Here is an 18,448-nt window from a genome sequence, read left to right on the forward strand (position 1 = left end):
CCATGATAAGTACCTCCCAAGCCCAGGAAGTTTAGAGGTCAGGAATATCCTCATCTCCCAAGACTGGCTCTAAATGAGGGCTTGCTCTCCATGGACTCATTATAAACCTGATAAACTGCCTCTGCCTAGGTTCACACATTTCCCCCCCTGCCCCCACTGCCCCCATTATACACAGTGAAGCACCTGTCAGCCCAATATTTCCGGAGTGCCAGATACAGGGTAATATATTATTGGCCAAAACAAATACTGAATCTGCCCTTGTGGAGTTTACAATTGAATAAAGGAACATAGATTCACTGCCAGTCCTGGTGAAAGAAAGCCTGTTCCTACACAAAACAGCTGCTCATAGCCCGCTGTAACCGAGCACTAGCCACAGCTGGGCGGTGTCTATTTTCCAGTGCACTTCTCCAGACAGTACCTGAAAGTCGGCAGATGAGCCGGGGTCCTGAGCACGAGCTGTCACCATGTAGTGCTCATGGGCTCAGTCTCTGGGACTTCCCTTTTCAGAGTTTACCCGTTCTAGTAGAACACTGAAAAGAGGCCAGCGTCTCCAGCCACCTGTGGGTTGTGACCCCTTGAGGAGGCAAATGACCCTTTCACAAAAAACAGATATTTACTTTGCAAGCTGTAACAGTAGTAAGCGTGCAGTTATGAAGTAGTAACAAAAGTAATTTCACGGTTGGGGGGGTCAGTGCAGCATGAGGAACTGCGTAAAAGGCTCTGCATAAGGAAGGTGGAGAACACTGCTCAGGTGCAGGCCCTGTGGTAGAACATCTAAGGGGAGAGCTGCAAACCCCTCTTACCCACAAACAAAGTAAGCTGAGCAGCTTCCTCTGCAAGACCCCGCACACAGCAAAGTAACACCCTTTCCTGAGTTACTAAAATGCCATTGTTTCAAGGTACAGAGGCAGTAGGCTTGGGGATCTAGAAAATTTGTAGGGGTTTGGGGAGCCAGAGCTCCGGTCAGGAGAGAATGGATAAGCAGTACTTCCTGTCTGGCGTATTTGTGCGCCATATTGTTTTGGAGACCTCATTCAGACCCCTCCCCACCCACCCAGCCTATACTGGGAAAAAACAAAAAACGACTTTTTCCAAAAATGCCTCCAGCTTGTGGTCAAGTTCTAATCATTTTACTTTTGTTTGTCTCCTGAAATTTCTACAGCCCGAGCACACCAATGTCTGTTTCTGGTACATTCCACAAAGCCTCCGAGGGGTTCCAGATAGCCCTGAGCGACGAGAAAAACTACACAGGGTAAGGCCGCTCTTTCCCTCAGGTGCCCTACTGCTGCCGTTTGGCTCGATGGTCAGGCCATCCTGGTGCCTGTGTGCTGTGCTCCGAGGGGAAGGATTAAACAAACAAACAAAATTTCAGGGTAGACTTCTGGGTTATGGGTGTTACAAAGCCATCTTGATTTACACTTGGGACCGGTGTTCTTCATTATGGAGGGTCTCCTGGAACATTCCACCTTCGTCTTTGTTTGCTATGTTTTACTAAGTCCAAGCCTAGTTGAGTTCAGACTTATGTTTCTGTCAATTTCTACATCTAGTTTATTCATTCAGAGTTATTGGTTGTCATATTTATAAAACTCATTAGGCATGCAATCATGGGATGGAGATTTGATTCTGTCTGCCAGGCAGTATCTAGGTGCTTACATACATCAAAACTTGCAGTGTTTTTTGTCTTTGCTTTTTTTTTCTATTTCATTTTATTATTGTTATTCTAAAACTGACTCTCAAAGTTGATTTGCCCAGTGTTTTCTGAAGGAATTGGTGGTTGGGTGGGTTTAGGTATTAGCCATGAAAAACACTTGGTTCTAAAACAGTTTTTGTTGTTTTAGACACATAGTAAAAAGTAAGTCAAGTTGATCTGTTTAAAAGAGTGGGTGTCAGCACTGGTCCTGAGTCTGGCATTATGTTCTCCATCTCAAGGTGGCTCCCAAGATCAAAGCCCTGATGATGGAGTCAGGGACAACCATGGTTGGCTACCAGCCTCAAGGGGACAAGGCCAACTTCTTCCGGATGGTCATCTCCAATCCAGCTGCCACCCAGTCTGACATCGATTTCCTCATTGAGGAAATAGAGCGGTTGGGTCAAGATCTGTAATCCCCCTTTGCAGAACCAGAATCACCAGCCATGCCCTTGGCCCCCTGGCACCCTAGAACACAGCTCTGTTGGTAGCTGACATACCTAGGCCATTTTATGGAAGAAATTATAATCCCTTAAAGAGTATTTGTCACATCTCATGTAAGCTTGTTTGTTAGAGTTAGCAGGAAATAATGTTCTTTAAAAAAAATTGCACATTAGAAACACAGTATATATGTACAGTTATATATACCTCTCTCTATGTACATGTATATATAGTGAATGTGACTTAGTCTTAGACCACAGCATGTCGCTCGTCCCCAGGGAATTAGCCTCACCCCCAGCAATTACTGCAGGACAGATGGAACACCTGCTGTAGTGTCCTAGGGACCCAGGGAAAGGCTGATGGTGGGAGCCTAACTCCCTGTTAGAGTTGTTCCCACCTGAATGGATGATGGATGGCAGAAAGTACCAGTAGATGACAAATGTCACACCCTTGCTGTTAGTACCCTGCTAGGAGAAATAGTAGCAGAGTCTTTGTCACAATCGTGCTGTTGCTGTGTTTTAGAGATTAATCTGTGTAAACCGTGTATATTACCGTTGTCTATCTTTGGACAGGGGGGAAGTGCATATAATGATAACTGTATGTCAGTGAGATACTTGCTTATTTATATTCAAATATATACCATGCTAAAGAGACATCTCGTATTTTCTTCCCATTTGTAATGTATCTTATTTATATATTAATGGAGTAAGTTCTGGATACTGTTTATGGTATTTTCGTGCATTTGTGAGCCAAAGAGAAAAGATGAAAATTAGTGAGACTTGCATTTATATTAGAGTGCCCTTAACATAATAATCTAAACATATGTGTACTGTCTGGAAAATAATTCTGATATTGTACATAGAGTCATGTTATGGAAATCTTGCTTTGGTAGCCTTTGCTCTTCTTCCCCCCACCCCTCTCAGGCTGTATGTCAGGTGTCCTCAAAGCTTTTCTGGTAACTGTTGAATAATAATACCTAGATCTCCTGTAATTTTGTAGTAGTATATGACCAATCTCTGTGACTCGCTTAGCTGAAACCTAAGGCAATGTTTCCGAAGATCTCCGATACACTGACCAGTCTCGCAAGTGTTTTTGAAGACATGAAACCCACACTGTGCATTTAGATATTGCAAGAAGAATATAAATAAAATAAAAAATATTCTCCAGGAAGAATTTGTACCCTTTGTTTTTTCTTTCCAGTCTGTGATTCGTGTATAAAAAGAGAGTTCCAGGAACTTTTAACTGGAATTCTCCATGGTCTATTCATTTCCCATTAGCTGACTTTAGGTCTCCTTTACCAACTGTTGCAGGTTCCTATGCCCTTAGTTAGTTTTTATGCCCAGGGAAAAAAAAAAAAAAAGCAAGGCCCATTTTTCACCTTCTTGGCTGAATCTTGGGGTTTCATGTCTCGTCAGTCCATCCTCTACCTTAGGGACAGTTATGGGCTCCGAGGTGTGTGTAGCAGACAAATATCCCTTCTGGTTTAGAACTTAGGTCGTCTGACATCTTTGCTGTCAGCCACAGAATAACAGTTCCTTGTTGTGTATGCTTCTACAGCGACCCCAACTTAGTTCCTTAAGAAATATATTGGGTGCTGGATCATCAGGAAAGAGGGCTCAATCCCGGCATTATTCAGTCGAGCTATGAACAGGGCCTTATTCATTAGAAGGTAAGTCTTTGTCTACAGCACAGGTAGGGGACAGAGAAATGACCCCTGTGCACAGCACCGAGATTGGCTAAACAAACTGGGAGTAATCAGAAAGGTACTTTATTCTTCTTTTCTGCTATTCTTCAAAATCTTTCCTGTGGGTTTTTTGTCCCCAGTCCCTTAAATTCTGGCCATTTCCACAGCTTTTGCAGCCCTCCAGGTACAATGCCCTGTGGTTGCAGTCCGGCATTTCCCCGACATGATATCTGGAATGGTAAGTAGGTTCTGTGATGTTGGAAGCATGTGGTCTGCTTTTTAGAATTTTGGTTTTGTAGGGGATCACAATTTAAAAATCGCGTGCATCACAGAAGACCTTTTAAACGTAGTCGAGATGTGATAGACTATGGGGATCTTCAAAATTTGACTAAATATATTTTGCATTATGCTATGGCTAGGTATGGCCCCCATAGCCTCATGTGTTGGAACAAGCCCATGGGGTCAGAGAGTGAAATGTGTTTTGAATATGCGTGGTCCATGGAAAGTGTGGCACTATTAAGAGGCGCGGCCTTGTTAGGATAGGTGTGGCTGTGTTGGAGGAAGTGTGTCATTGTGTACGTGGGCCTTGGGAGGGATCCTGTGCTCAAGCTCTGCCCAGTATGAAAGAGAGCCTCCTCCTCAATGCCTACAGAGAGAATCGCCTCCTGGCTGCTTTTGGAGCAAGATGTAGAACCCTTTCTTGTCTCCTCCAGCACCATGTCTGCCTGCTTGCTGACATGCTTCCCCCCATGGTGATGATGGACTTAACCTCCAAACCTGTAAGCCAGTCCCTAATTAAATGTTGTCCTTTATAAGAGTTTCTTTGGTCATGGTGTCTCTTCACAGCAATGAAACCCTGAGACCGTAGTCTTCAAGTGAGTTTCTTTCCCTTCACCTAAAGCATTAGAGACCCATCCATGGTGTCTGTGTAAATGTCCATTTTCCCCTCTGCACCTCCAGTTTGGAGCAGTTAAGTTGTCATAAACATTAGCATGCAGACATTCGTATGAACAGAGACTTCATTTGGTTTGGGTAAATCGTGTAGGTATAGGATTCCCAGATTGTACGGTGAGAGCACACTTAACTTTAAAAGAAACTATTTAACTAATTAAGTAAAATCTTTAGGAAATAGGCTTGGGTTCCTGCTTAGCCCCTGGATGTGGAAACATAGTTTTCTGTGGAAACTTTGTATGTTTGATGTCTACCTCGAGAAGTAACTGTTATTTGTCTAATGTAATTGTCATCCCAGAGGCTTTCTGCTGATTAAGCTCATCCTCTCTAGTTCTCTCTGAACTCCGATGGCTGGCTCACCTCAGCTGTTCTGGCTCAAACTCCTCCCCAGGCTGACTGATTCTATCTGTCTTCTCACTAAATTGCCCTGCTTGGCTTCAAACTAGCTCTGGCAATTTGTTCTAACCTTTTGGCTCCTTATTCTCTGGTTTCAACTGCCTCTGCAAGAACTCGGGAATGAACTCCAACTCCCCTGCACCACACAACACAGCACTACGTTGTCTGTCACACCCTTTGCTGATTTTGTCTGCCCCTCAATTACACATCATTGTTTAGGATTAAAAGTGTGCACCAAGAGCATGTCTGCACTCCAGCCGGATCACACAGACCTAGAAGGTCTTTGGATGTGATCCTTTGCCAGAACAGCCACGTGGCTGGATGAAAATTTCTCTATACTCTGATAACTCTTCTAAGATTTATCTTACTAGTTGTATTTAGGTGGATATATGTAGCCAGAGGAAGCTAAAGGTGTCCGATTCCCCTAAGCTGGAGTCACAGGTGGTTGTGAGCCACCCAAACATGGGTTCTGGAAACTGAGCTCAGGCCCTCTGCAAAAGTCCTATGTGGTCCTAAACACTGAGCCATCTCTCCAGCCCCTGATACCTCACCTTCTAAAAGATGTGCTTATTTTTAATTTTATGCATATGGGAGCTTCGCCTCCACGCATGTCTGTGAACCGTGTGCAGGATACCTGGTGCCCTCAGAAGCCGGAGTTTCTGGAGCCGGAGTTCCGGATGGTTGTGAGAGGTCATATGGATGCTGTACGTCAAACCTGGGTCCTCTGAGAGAACAGTCAGTACTCAACTACTCATTTCCATGGTTCCATTGCTGACAGTGTTACTGCACATACTTCAGCAGGTTTGAGCATGCTTTCGGAGTAAATACCATGAATTCTCCCAGTTTTCTTTGTTTGGTTGGATGGATTGGTTCGTGTTTCCCAGAGCACACGTACAGATGTTTTTTTTTTTTTTTTTTTTTTTTTTTTGACTAATCTAGAAAGGAAATTTCTGGATAATGATGTACTTGAACTTCGCTGGTCAAGCAGTAGTCAGGCTGGGGTAGCAGCTCCAGCATGAACTGCCTTTGTATCCTGAGAATTGCCGTGGCAGGCATGAGCCACACAAGACCTTGCCTCTGACTCTTTTCTAAATTATATGTTTGGCAAATAAATCTCCTAACCTGGGTCTGCCTTTCACTCAGCTAATGCTCTTCTGAAAAGCGTACATTCTCCCATTTAATGTAATAAAGTTCCAATGCTTTTGTTTTGTTTGTGATTTCTTTCTTTTTGTTTTTCTGTACATCATCTTTAAGTAGCTGTTTCCTGTCTCCAAGTCACAAAGACATCCCCAGGTATTGACTTCTCAGCTTTGAGAACTGATGCCACTTTGTGTTTAAATCTTTAATCTACCTTGATACCATAAATTGATTTCTGTTTGGTTCTCCTTCGAGAGTGAAAGGCCTATGATTACCCCTTTAGTCTTTCATATAAATTTTAGGGCCAATTCATCAAGTTACACAAAATGATTCCTGCTGAGACTTTTATTGAAATGTCATTGACTCTGTGGATCAATTTAAAGAACACTAACACCTTTTCAATATTGCATAAAGCAATGATTGTATCAGGGTTCTCTAAAGGAACAGAACACATGGAGGCATCCGTACACCTACACACACACACACACACACACACACACACACAAAGTACATTAAAACAGTAATGACTGTTGCCTCACACCTAAGCAGCTACGCCTGTGATGTTGGGTGTCTCAGCAGTTGGAGTCATGCCCCTGTGGCTGTCTCACACTGGGGAGGATGACAACATGGTAGTTGTTCCATCCACAAGGCTGGGTTCCTCAGCAGTCCCAACCTGGTGACAAAGACCTGAAGGGCTCTAAGAGAGCTACTGGTCCTTAGCCCATGATGGAGTCTGAAACACTGGTTCTGGTGTCAGCAAAGGACTCAGCAGCAGCTACGTCAGGGTGAAGGACCTTGGTGGGCAAGAAGAAGGCCAAGTGGGCAGAAGGGGAATAATCCTTCTTCCCGCCCTGTTATCTGGGCTGCTACAACGTGGGGCCAGTCTCCCCACATCAATCTATCATCTAGGCTATCAGGACAGCCCTTCAGTTATGGTTCCCTACCAGCTTTGTTCAAATGTGTGTCAAGGTGACACTAAAATCAGCCATAGCAGCAACGTAAATGTATAGTATGGATCTCCATTTAACTAGGTCGACTTTAAGATTTCTCAATGAAATTTCATAACAGACATGCTCTACTTCTGATCGATCTTTCCTGGGCACCTTAGGTTGCCAAATGTTTAAATACCATCCCTTAAAGGTCACACTTCCTAATTGATAATAGTTGATGCAAACAGAGCTGCAACCATGTTGATGTTCTCAAAACCGGACAGCTCTGTAACACGCAAATGCCTTAGTTCCCCCTAGACATGGCGACACTTCTATTTATTTCTGGCCATTATGCTTGCTTTCTTCTTTTAGTTGTATATATGTGTACATGCGCACTCTCTCTCTCTCTCTCTCTCTCTCTCTCTCTCTCTCACATACACACACACACACACACACACACACACACACCTATTTTCCTATCAGGACCCTACCCTTTATATATTACAAGCTTAGCACATAACATTCTGTTACTATTTTATTCTAAATGGGATGAATTTGTCCGGTCTCCCTCACAGTTCCTTCATTTGCTCCACTATCTATTATAAGTTGGTTTCTAATTTTTGCCTTTTCTCTAGTGAGTTAAAACTTTACCACAGTTGAGTGTGGTGGCACATGTCTTTAATTCTGGCCGTCTGGAAACAGAGACAGACAGGTCTCTGTGAATTCCAGGCCAACCTACAGGATGAACTCCAAGCCAGTCAAAGCTACTGCATAGTGAGACCCACTCTAAAAATAACACAAAAACCAACACTTATCACTATGTAGTAAACAATGTTTTTAAATTTTTCTCGTCTGTTTAGCTTATGAATATTACCTTCTACGACCTTGGTTTTCGGTTCGCTCGTATGATTGGCTTATAACTGGATATGTTTAATGCACCTATCACGTGGTCTCCTAAGTGAAGAATGTCACATCCTCTGCTGTGATTTCTGAGACATTCTACTCTTATTTTATACCATATCCTTTACTTTTCCGGTTCCTTTTTTATGACATTGCTTAAACGTAATTCTTTGGTGTGCAGGGCAGGTATGTGCAAGGTGGGGGAGGGGCAAGTGTGCACACACCACAGCTCAGGAGTGGAGATGGTAAGAATCGGTTCCCTTCTCTACCCTATGGGTCACGGGGATTGAACTCAGGTTGTCAGGCATGGACACAAGCCGGTACCTGCCGAGCCGTCTCATTGACTTTTTCTATTTTCTTTTCCTTCTCCTTTCTTGTCCAAAGTTTTAGATTAGTCGCTACTTATTTTTGTGGTGGCTGTTTCTGTGGCCCGCAGTAGTACCCTGGCTTTCTCACGATAGCCTGTTTCCTTTACTGATTCATGGGTTTATAGGTTTTTATTATCTTCCCAGCGACACATGAGGGCCCCTGGATATTTTTTTCAGTCTTATCATCTGCCTCCCATCCCCATCCAATGTCATCTGGTCTTTTAAGTCTCTTTTAACCTGCAGTTTGTACATTAATAATCTTGTCTAGCCCGTTTTTGCGTAGATGCACCATACGTCCCCCATTACCTTTGATTGTGTAGTTTCTCTTAGATCTCAGGCCTTTCATGTAGGCTGTTTTCTTTTTCCTTGATCTTTGTGTGTCTGGACTTGGCTCTATTGAAGCCCCTTAGCTGCCCTGCCTTAAGGTGGGCTTCTGCATGTGCGTCCCAGCTTATATGGGAGGTTGGCTTGAAACAGTCATCTGGGTCGGACTGACCACATGGCAGATGGAGAAGGGACCGTTAGCTAATGTAGACTGTTTTCAGCAAGGAACCTTCTTGCCTCACCGAAAAGCTCTGCTTCTAGGCACCGAAAGGTTCTGTTACCTTTTACACAGTAAGGAAAACACGCATGCGCATCACATTTACATGCAGAATCGTGCATGCTTTCGTCACAGTAAAGGATGCTTTATACACAAAGGACTACGAGGGACCTCACCTTACTGGAAGCTAATGAATGGAGCTTGATATGATCAATTTAGCATGCAAGCTTCTTCCTCGGTCTAGTAAAAGTCCTTCAGATCTCAACTTTCCCAGCGCCCCGCCCCTGCCTGTCTGAGTGAGGGCTGATATTTTTGTTACATTGTTTGCATAAGTACCTACTCTTCCTTCTTCTCCAAAAGTCATATGAAAAGGGAAACCCACTCTCTGAGTCTAGGTGTGTTCACTGAGAGTGCTTCACCCCGTAGGCTTGCTGATGACATCCTTGACCTGCAAACATAAAGCCTCAGGCTCTGGTGGAGTCCAGGAACCAAGCAACACTTGAGACCTCGATGAGCTAGAGCTTTAGATGAAAGTTGGGGCTGTGACGCTGCCAACACACACACACATGCACACACACACACACACACACACACACACACACACACACACACACCATTCATGCCATCGTTCTCTAACAAGAACTGGATTTATCTGGAAGGCTGTTGCTGCAACTAATCATCACAAATTTAGTAGCAGTGGCGGCACACACTTTTAATCCCAGCACTCAGGAGGCAGAGGCAGGTGGATCTCTGAGCTTGAGGCCAAAACAAAAACAAACAAACAAAAAGCCAGCACAACAACAACAAAACAAACAGACAAAAATACAAATCTGTTTTCTTGTGATTTTATAAGGAAACCTGAAACCAGTCCCCAAGGACAAAAATCACCATATTGAAAGATCTATGCTCCTCCTGGAAGCTTTGGGGAGGAGTGTGTTTCCCTGTCCTTTGCAGCCTGCGTTCTTTAGCTCAAGGTGCTGTCCCTGCACCCCTTCCCTGTTTTCATTATAAGGACACAGGCAGTCAGGTGAGGATCACCTGGAATCTTGCCCAGTCTAAATCCTTACCGTAACCACCCCTGCACCATGGTATCTTCTGGAAGCCACAGCTTCCGGGGGTAATGCTGTCGTGTCTTTGTGTTCATTACTCTGTCTGCTGACCTGGTGACAGCATGCCGAGGGTCACGGCACCATCTGACAGAACACTGAGGAAAATGTAGTTAGTTACCTGATGGTCCAGGATGATGAGTCAGCAAGAAGGGAATCTGTTACAATCAGCTGTCAAACGCCCTGCTGAGATTTTCTTTCTTTCTTTCTTTTTTTTTAAAGAGGGAGAGAGATGATTCTTAAAAATGAACGCCAGCCATCTGTGAAAAACTGGTTGGTGAGAAGAGGCATTGTCTCTCTAATATCTGAGAAGTGTGGGGTGCAGGCTGGTCTGGCTTCAGAACCACAGCGAGGGGTCTTGGGGAGAGAGTTCAATGGTTCTGTGGGGGGAGAAAAGGCTTTTTTTTTTTTTTTTGCTTAGAATTTGCCTTGTTTAATTAAGATTCAGGGTTTTTTTTTTTTTTTTTTTTTTTTTTTTGGAACCTTTAATGATAATTGCTTCAAAGCAGTTTGCTTTTGAGGATGTGTTTTTCCCACCCATGTATTTCATGGTTCTCCTGAAAAGAAGAGAACCAGGAGGAAAGAATACGGTCTTCCTGCTCACATGCAGGATGACAGGACTATTGTAGCATCCTCCTTGTCAGTGCAGAGTCAGATCTGATAGAAGGAGGACGTGGCGTTACCAGCGGTCAGGATGTAGGTTGGGTCTCTCCAGGTTCTTCGCCTCTTAATCAAGAAAATGAAATAACTTGCAAAGGGAGCAAAGTAACTTTATTCTCTGTAGAGCAATATCTCTGATCATAAAGAAGTGCATATAGGGGCTGGAGAGATGGCCCAGTGGTTAGAGCACTGACTGCTCTTCCAGAGGTCCTGAGTTCAGTTCCCAGCAACCACATGGTGGCTCACAACCATGGGATCTGATGCCCTCTTCTGGTGCGTCTGAAGGACAGCGACAGTGTACATTAAATAAATAATACTTAAAAAAAAAAAAAAAAAAGAAGTACCATCAAGTCTGAAAGCAGGCCACATGAGCAGCACTGATGATGGGTCAAATAAATAGGGCTCCCCAACGGGTTTGTGTGTTTGAACGCTTGATCCCCAGTTGGTGGGGCTGTTTGGGAAAGAGGAGGAAGTGTGGCCTTCTTGGAGGAGAGGTGTGGGGGGGGGGCAGCTCCAAGGCTTTTAAAACCCACACAATTCCTACTTAGTTCTCTCTGATTCCTACTTATAGATCAAGACGTAAGCTCTCAGCCACTGCCCCAGTGCCAAATGCCACGCCGACTCGGCCTGCTGCCTTGTTCCCTAGACCAGTGGTCGTGGACTCCTACTGTCTGAAACTGTACACTCCGAATTTAACGCTTTCTTTTATAAGTTACCTTGGTTGTGGTGTTTTATCAAGGGCCCTCATTATTATTTGGGGGCTAATTTTTATGAGGTTCAAGAGGAGGAAACTGGTTGCTGCGGGCCATAGTATGGGTGGCTCTTTATCTTAACTGAAGAATTAAGATATATAAGCTCTTTTCTACTGTGAATGTTCCCTCTCATAATGCATCCAGTTTTAATCATTTATACACCCAATTATAAGTAGACATAAGAAGGTAAATAAGGATTCTCCCTAGAGGTTCACTTTGAGGACACAATTTGCCGTATTCAGCACCTAAAACCAGTTCAGGCCAGATCAGCCTCCCTACTTACATGACTATATACAACTAGAGTATGACTGAGTGGAATTTATTTAAGTCAGGTGATTATTAAGGAGAGGAGAAGCTGATTTCGTTGTTTTAAGGGATGTGTGTCAATGGCTTAATGCAGTTGGGGGTCCTAGGATGCTCTGTGCCTTGTTCAGGGAGGACCGAGTGCATGAAGCAGAAGGTCGTCGAGAACATTGTTAGGAAAGAGGCATGTGTGAAGCCCAAGCCAAGTGGAGTCCCAGGTTACAAAACTATTCCCTACGCCTGCCCATTTCAGTGTAGCGCTGAAGCATCTCAGCAAGGTCCCAAGGTCTCCCTGTAATTCTAGCCCCCAAGGCATAGGTGTAGCAAATGGGGCAGCGTGTTTCCTACTCTTGTAGGAACTTGTTAACAAATGGGGTACTCTCTGAGCCTCCATTCAGTGTTTTGAATCCAGCACCAGAGACCAAAATGTGGTCAGCACTCCACAACCTATAGGAATGGGTCAAACTGACCCTTCACGCGACAGCCAGGGCCTTGGACCAGCCTTCAAACTTCACCACCTTCTCGGAGAAATCGTGGTTGAAAGCTAGGATCCAACACCCTGGTGCAGCTATAGTCAGGAGGCTGAGGGAGGAGACCCCAGGAGAGACACGTGTCTTCACTCTGAAGTGAGAAGCAAGGGGACAGGAACAGATGGCCCATGCCTTTTCCCCTTACTTCCTGTCCCTTGAGTCATGAGCCTTGAAGGACAGAGAAGTAGGCAGCTTTAATAGACCGAGACATCTGTACTAGTAGAGACTGAACAGGCATTACAGAGTCTAAGCCATCACCAGAGGGCCTGCTTACTAGAGAAGGACTCAGTATTTCCAGAGGTTGGGAGACAGAGCCACTTTGCCTCTGATTCCACTCCATTAAGATTGTTCAACGGGTTACAACCTTGGCAGAATTAGCTAGTGTCTTTGTTCCTTGGTGGTATTGGTCAATCTACCTAAAAGCTGGAGGGATCCCCTCCCCAGCCCGTGGAGAACAGGAGCACAGAAAAAGAGACAAGGACTCCATCCCTTTGTCAGCAAATGGCTTTGACTGGGGCTCTTAGACAGCCAACCAGGAAGGAAGAGCAAACAGAAATTGGTGGGGTTCCCCCCCTCGCCTTTCTCTGTGTGAATAAAAGGATCCTTGGGGAACCGTAAACTTCCAAACTATGTTCTACCGCATAAGGTTGGGAGCACCAAGTGGACCTTAGCCTATCAGAGGATTGGAAAAATCCCCTCTTCCTAGGGTTTCTGAGCTAACTAGAAAGACTTTAAAGGGGCCTGGAGTTCTTAGAGTGACCGACAGAGGGAGCCCTAGAGAAACAGGGCTCTGATGCTGTAGTTCTGGCTCTAGTTTCACTCCCAGGCTGACTTTGCCTGCAGAAAGATGCTGCATTGTATAAACCCATCTTCAGGAACTCAGAGGCAAAATCTGAGACCCCTGTCCCCCTTCTCCAGCCTTTAAAACCTCTTTTAAAGTATAAGCATCCTTGAACTCTCTGGAAATGGCCGTGTCCTTTACTGGCTTCTGTTTTTATTCTGTACGAACAAAATGGAACTAACTTCCCTCTCAGGCCAAAAGGCCCAGCCGCTTCTGCGCTGTGCGGTCCCTACAGGGAAATCCTGCTTAATTGACGGTAGACATTTCTTCTCTCGCTGTCCCTCTTTCCAGGGTAAATTGAGAACAGAATGCGCTGAAAGAGAGTGGGGGGGGGGGCATAGAACGAGAAGAAAGGGGATCCCTGTCTAAGCTTCTTAATCACCTGGCCTTACAGAAAAACCAGCTGAAAGGAAGGCGTGGAAGGGAGGTGCCCCTGTGAGCTTCGATTACAGCCCCAGAGCCAATGAAACTGGTTTCAGGCTGAGGCAAAACTTCAGCCTCTTGCTTTACTATATGCATGGCAATCCCCTGGGAAGAAGAATAGAAAGGTGCCTTGTTTCAATGCTACTTTTGGGGTTGGAGGTGGGGGTGGCAGTGATGTTAGAGGGTGGGATAAACAGGGAGAGCAAAGTAAAAGACCCTTTTGTGCCTTAATACAGAAGTTCCTCCCCACCCCCACCCCTGCTTCCATTCTCTTCCTTGGATTCCAATGGCGCCACCTAGTGGGCAAACAAGCTACCCACGGGCAGTCCGAACAGGCCCTCTTGTGATTGACAGGGGCACATTGCATCTTCCACATGCAGGAGTGGAAACATTATTTAGTGCATCAAAAGCTACCTATCATATCACGGAAGATGTGTCGGCTGGTCAGGACTGATGGTAGGAACCCAGGAGAGCCAGGGGGCCTGCGAGGTGGGAGATAGCAAAGATTCAAGCCTGGGGCTAGAAACAGAAGGCAGGAGACAGGCCCAGGCTACGGCGGTCTATGGGTGATGACTGGGAAATATGAGGAAGAAAATAGCATCTCAATGATGCTCAGGAATGAAGCCTGACTTTTAGACGGCCATTGTTATTAGGGTAGGTGTATCAGCATTGAAACTGGCTCTACGCTCTGTCTGCCCTGGATCCAGACAGAAGTGTATATGCAGCGTCCTAAGGAAGACCTCAGAGGTCCGTTAGAGTCTGGGTATAAATACCCTGTCCTGAAGTCCAAAGTAAGTTTACAATACAATTTAAAAATGTACAAAATACAGTTGCTATTCCCTTTGCAGAGGAGTAAGGAGTACAGCCGCAGTCAGATGCCAGGTGGTATCGGAGCTACAGAGAGGATCGCACCACCAACCTCCCCCAGCCCTTTCTGAAAGATTCATCCTTCCTAGAACACGTCCATGAAGGTGTCACCCTGTGGGAAACACAATTGCAATCCTTTCAGTACCACAGGCAACCAATCTCCAGACAAGCCAGGAGGCCCTGAGATGTGCATTTGCAGTGCGTTAGGAGATGCCGGCTGCTTTCTAGTTTCCTCCCACACAATTTCCCATCACCTCCTACAGCCTTGCAGGACTAACAACTGTGAGAGTGGGGGGGTCCTTAAGGTCTTTAGTTTGTAAACACACATTCTTGCCTCTGTGTGAGGTAGACTAAGGAATACAGTTCCAGGCGGGGCAGCTACCTTCTGTTCCTGATGAAGTTACAAAAAAAAAAAAAAAAACTTTCTCTTGAGAACTTCTGCCAGGAAACAATAAAGGGATTTGTAGCTTGTGATCAAGCCGTGACTCAAGGGGCATACCCATTAGCATTGGGTTGAGGTACAGGAATGGAGAGTCGGGGTGTAGGAGCCAGCAGATGCAAAAAGAAGTGGGAAAGTGAGCAGTCCAGTGTTGCTTGGCTGCACAGTATCCCCAGAGATCCGGGCTGCCTCTACACTGTTACAACAGACATAACCTCCGTTCTCAGGAATCGTGGTGTCCTACCGCTCACCCATGAGTAGGTCACCCGTTTACATTCTAACCAGCAAATTAAACAATCAATTTACCTTAAAATAAAGACTAGGGGCTAAAGATGGTACCATGGGTAAAATGCTTGCTATGTGTGCCTGAGGTCCTGAGTTCAGATCCCCCAGCGTCCACATAAAAAGCTAGATGTGGCTGCACATATCAGTAACCCTGGCACTGATTGGGGTTACTGATATATACTGAGAAAGATAGATTTCCTGGATCTTACTAGCCGGCCAGTCTGGACAAAGCACAACCATTGGGTTCAGTAAGAGAACCTGTCTCGAAAAATGATGTAGAAAGCAATAAAAGACACCCTGGTATTGACTCTGTGCACGTGCACGTACACACACACACACACACACACACACACACACACACACACAATAAGAAAAATAAGACTAGTTTGGATTATCCAGATGGACCTGCTGTAGTCACCTGAGTCCTCAAAAGCAGATGAATTTGGGGAGATGCAGGTAAGGGAGAAATCAGGGCATAGTGGCTGTTTTGCCTGAACTAGACGGGTACTCACTGACTCAATAGCCAAAGACACTCCTAGACTAACAGCAGCCAGGAAACAGAGCCTTAGACTTAAGGCTGCAAGGGACTGGATTCTGTCAACAGCTGGAGCAAGTGAAGGGAATGTCCAAAGCCGAGAGCGTCCAGATGTCGTCTCAGGTGTGAGAATGAACCTGAGAAGTCTGGTCAAGCCCACCTGGACTTCTAGCCTACAAAACTACAGGAGGATGAAGGGGCAGGCTGTAAGTTGCTCTGGTTACCAGAGTCTACTATGCAGCAATAGGAAGCTAAAACCGGCACAGAGGTGGACGTCACAGAGGGTGTCCTGAAAGTCATTTTATGAGGAAGTTTCAAGTCAATTCATACAACCCTGGAAGGGCTCCCCTTCCCTCCACCTGTTAGGATTTATCTCACTGTCCACAGGGTAGCAGGTGTCCTAACAACACTGTGGACAGTTTCTTGAACCTCCTGGTCACCTCTCTCCTCAAAAATCTAATACATTACATCGGAAGTTTCCAGCATCACATTGGGTTGAAAGTATCACCTATTTCCGAGCAGCTCTGAATCCAGCAAACTGAGGTGGAAGTAAAGTAAAGGGCATGGCTTCTTCTCCACCCATCCTCATCTCTCCCAATGTGGAAGGCTAGACCATGGTCTACCCTCTGGTACCATCCTCCCCCTTCCCCTGTACTTACGTGGGCGCTGTGGTGGCTTTCCCCCTGCTGGCTGTAGACCCTGACTCTGGTAGAATACATGGGTTCAAAGCAAGGACCAGCCCTATCCTTGCCCGGTGGCCACATTGACTCAGTTTCCCCAGCTCCTACTATCCCTTTTGTTTAACCATCAGAGTGGATGTGACCTGTTAGATCCTGGTCACACTGACCAGTGGCAGTGACTCCTCTGCAGTCGTCCCCTTCTTTTATCCCTGAGGACACTCCTGTTCTCATTTCCCCTGCTTAGGACCGGTACAGGACTAAGCCACCTGTCTGGGCCTAAGCACCCTTCTCTTGTTAAACTTCCCCCAAGGTCTGTGAGTGGATCTCTTGGAATTCTTCTCCATCATTTAGCTTAGAAAGGGAAGAAATTATTTTTTAATTTATCTGATCTTGATTAACTTTGGTAAGTGGTATCTGTTGCAAAAATTATCCATTCCTTTTAGATTTTCCAGTTTTGTGGAGTATGGACTTTTAAAGTATGACCTAATGGTTTCCTGTATTTCCTTGGTGTCTTTTGGTATGCGTCCCTTTACGTTTCTGATTTTGTTTATTTGGATATGCTCTCTTGCTCTTTCAGTTTAGATAAGGGTTTGTCTGTCTTGTTGGTTTTCTCAAGGAGCCAACCTTGTTCTATTGATTCTTTGTATTGTTCTCTTTGTTTCTATTTTATTGATCTCAGTCCTTGGTTTGATTACTCTGGGATTTCTCTGGAAAGAAGAAATAGAACAGATTTTGCCTGTAGACTAGGGGCAGGTGGGAATGGGAACAGAAGGGATTGATGGGGTGATGTGGAATCTTAGTGCAGCGAAATCTCCCTAGAACCTAAGAGAGTGACCCTAGCAAAGTCTCCTGGTAATGGAGACTATTGAGCCCAAACTGACCAACTTCTTAACCCAGGCAGGGCTCCTAGCAGAAGAGCTGGGTCATCAATGCAGCCACTAAACCTACCTGCCCTACGTACAAGTGGTTCTGGGGCAATGGGGGCATAGAACTTGTGGACCATGTCCGATACTACCTGGATGTCCAGGAACCAGAGGCAGGGTAGCCCAAAGACCCAAGATAGAACCCGACATGACTGGTTCAAAAAAAAGGTCAATGAAATGATTCCTAATGATATTTTGCCGTACTCGTAGTTCAGTGTCTAGCCAATTGGCATGAGAGGATAATCATCCAGCAACCAATGGGAGCAGAGGGCCAAACACTAAGTGAAGGCCGAGGAACCCCACAGAATAGGGGGAGGGAGGACTGTAGGAGCCAGAGGGATCTAGGATACCCTGAGAACACAGGGCACTGAGTCAACTAAGCAGGGCTCATAGGGACTCACAAAGACTAAAGCAACAAGCAAGGATCCTATATGGGTCTGAGCTAGGTCTCTGTGTATCCCTTATGGTTTTGTAGGTTGGTGTGGGACTCCCAACAATGAGAGTATGTGGGGGAGGGTGCCTCTGAATCTTCTGCCTGCACTCGGGACCCCCTTCCTCCTCCTGGGTTGCTTTATCCAGCTGTGATATGAGGGTTTGTGCCCAGTTGTTTGACCATGTTCAGTGAATATTATATATATAATATTGATCTAGGAGAGGGGAGGTGAGAGGAAGGGATTGGGAGGACTAGAGGGAAGGAAACTTCTGTTGGGATGTAATGTATGAGAGAAGAATAAAAGTTAAAAGGAGGAGGAAGAGGAGGAGGAGAACTCCCTCTGCTCCCTGTGACTGGTGCAGTGCTCTTGGTGGACGGGGACCGTGGCTTGAATGATGGGTGAAGCACAGAAGCCAGGTACTCAGCTTAATCCCTAAGGAAAGCTCTAGCCCAATGGCTGATGGCTCTCCTCACGATGTAAAGTAACCAACGCATCTTTGTGCTCAGTCACTGACTCCTGGACACCACAAGTCCTCTCAGTCAGCATCCCAATTCCAATGGTGTTTTTAAAAGGAAAGAGAGATGGGTGTGTGGCACACACCTTTAACCCCAGCACTTGGGAGGCAGAGGCAGGCAG

At 45.4% G+C, this 18,448-nt stretch overlaps 1 protein-coding gene across 1 annotated transcript in view; it reads left to right on the forward strand.

Annotated features, from left to right (window-relative positions):
* The window catches only part of GAD1 (glutamate decarboxylase 1), a gene marked incomplete at its 3' end in the record, with an annotated part of 37,842 nt that extends 35,739 nt beyond the window's left edge, over positions 1 to 2,103 (forward strand). Inside the window, exons 16-17 of the mRNA XM_080928253.1 lie at positions 1,163 to 1,252; positions 1,930 to 2,103. Coding sequence (XP_080784379.1) covers positions 1,163 to 1,252; positions 1,930 to 2,103 — 264 coding nt within the window. The remainder of the gene's footprint in view (positions 1 to 1,162; positions 1,253 to 1,929) is intronic.
* Between the last annotated feature and the right edge of the window lie 16,345 nt (positions 2,104 to 18,448).

Source organism: Micromys minutus (assembly GCF_963924665.1).
Source record: "Micromys minutus genome assembly, chromosome: 13".
Taxonomy (NCBI): Eukaryota; Metazoa; Chordata; class Mammalia; order Rodentia; family Muridae; genus Micromys; species Micromys minutus.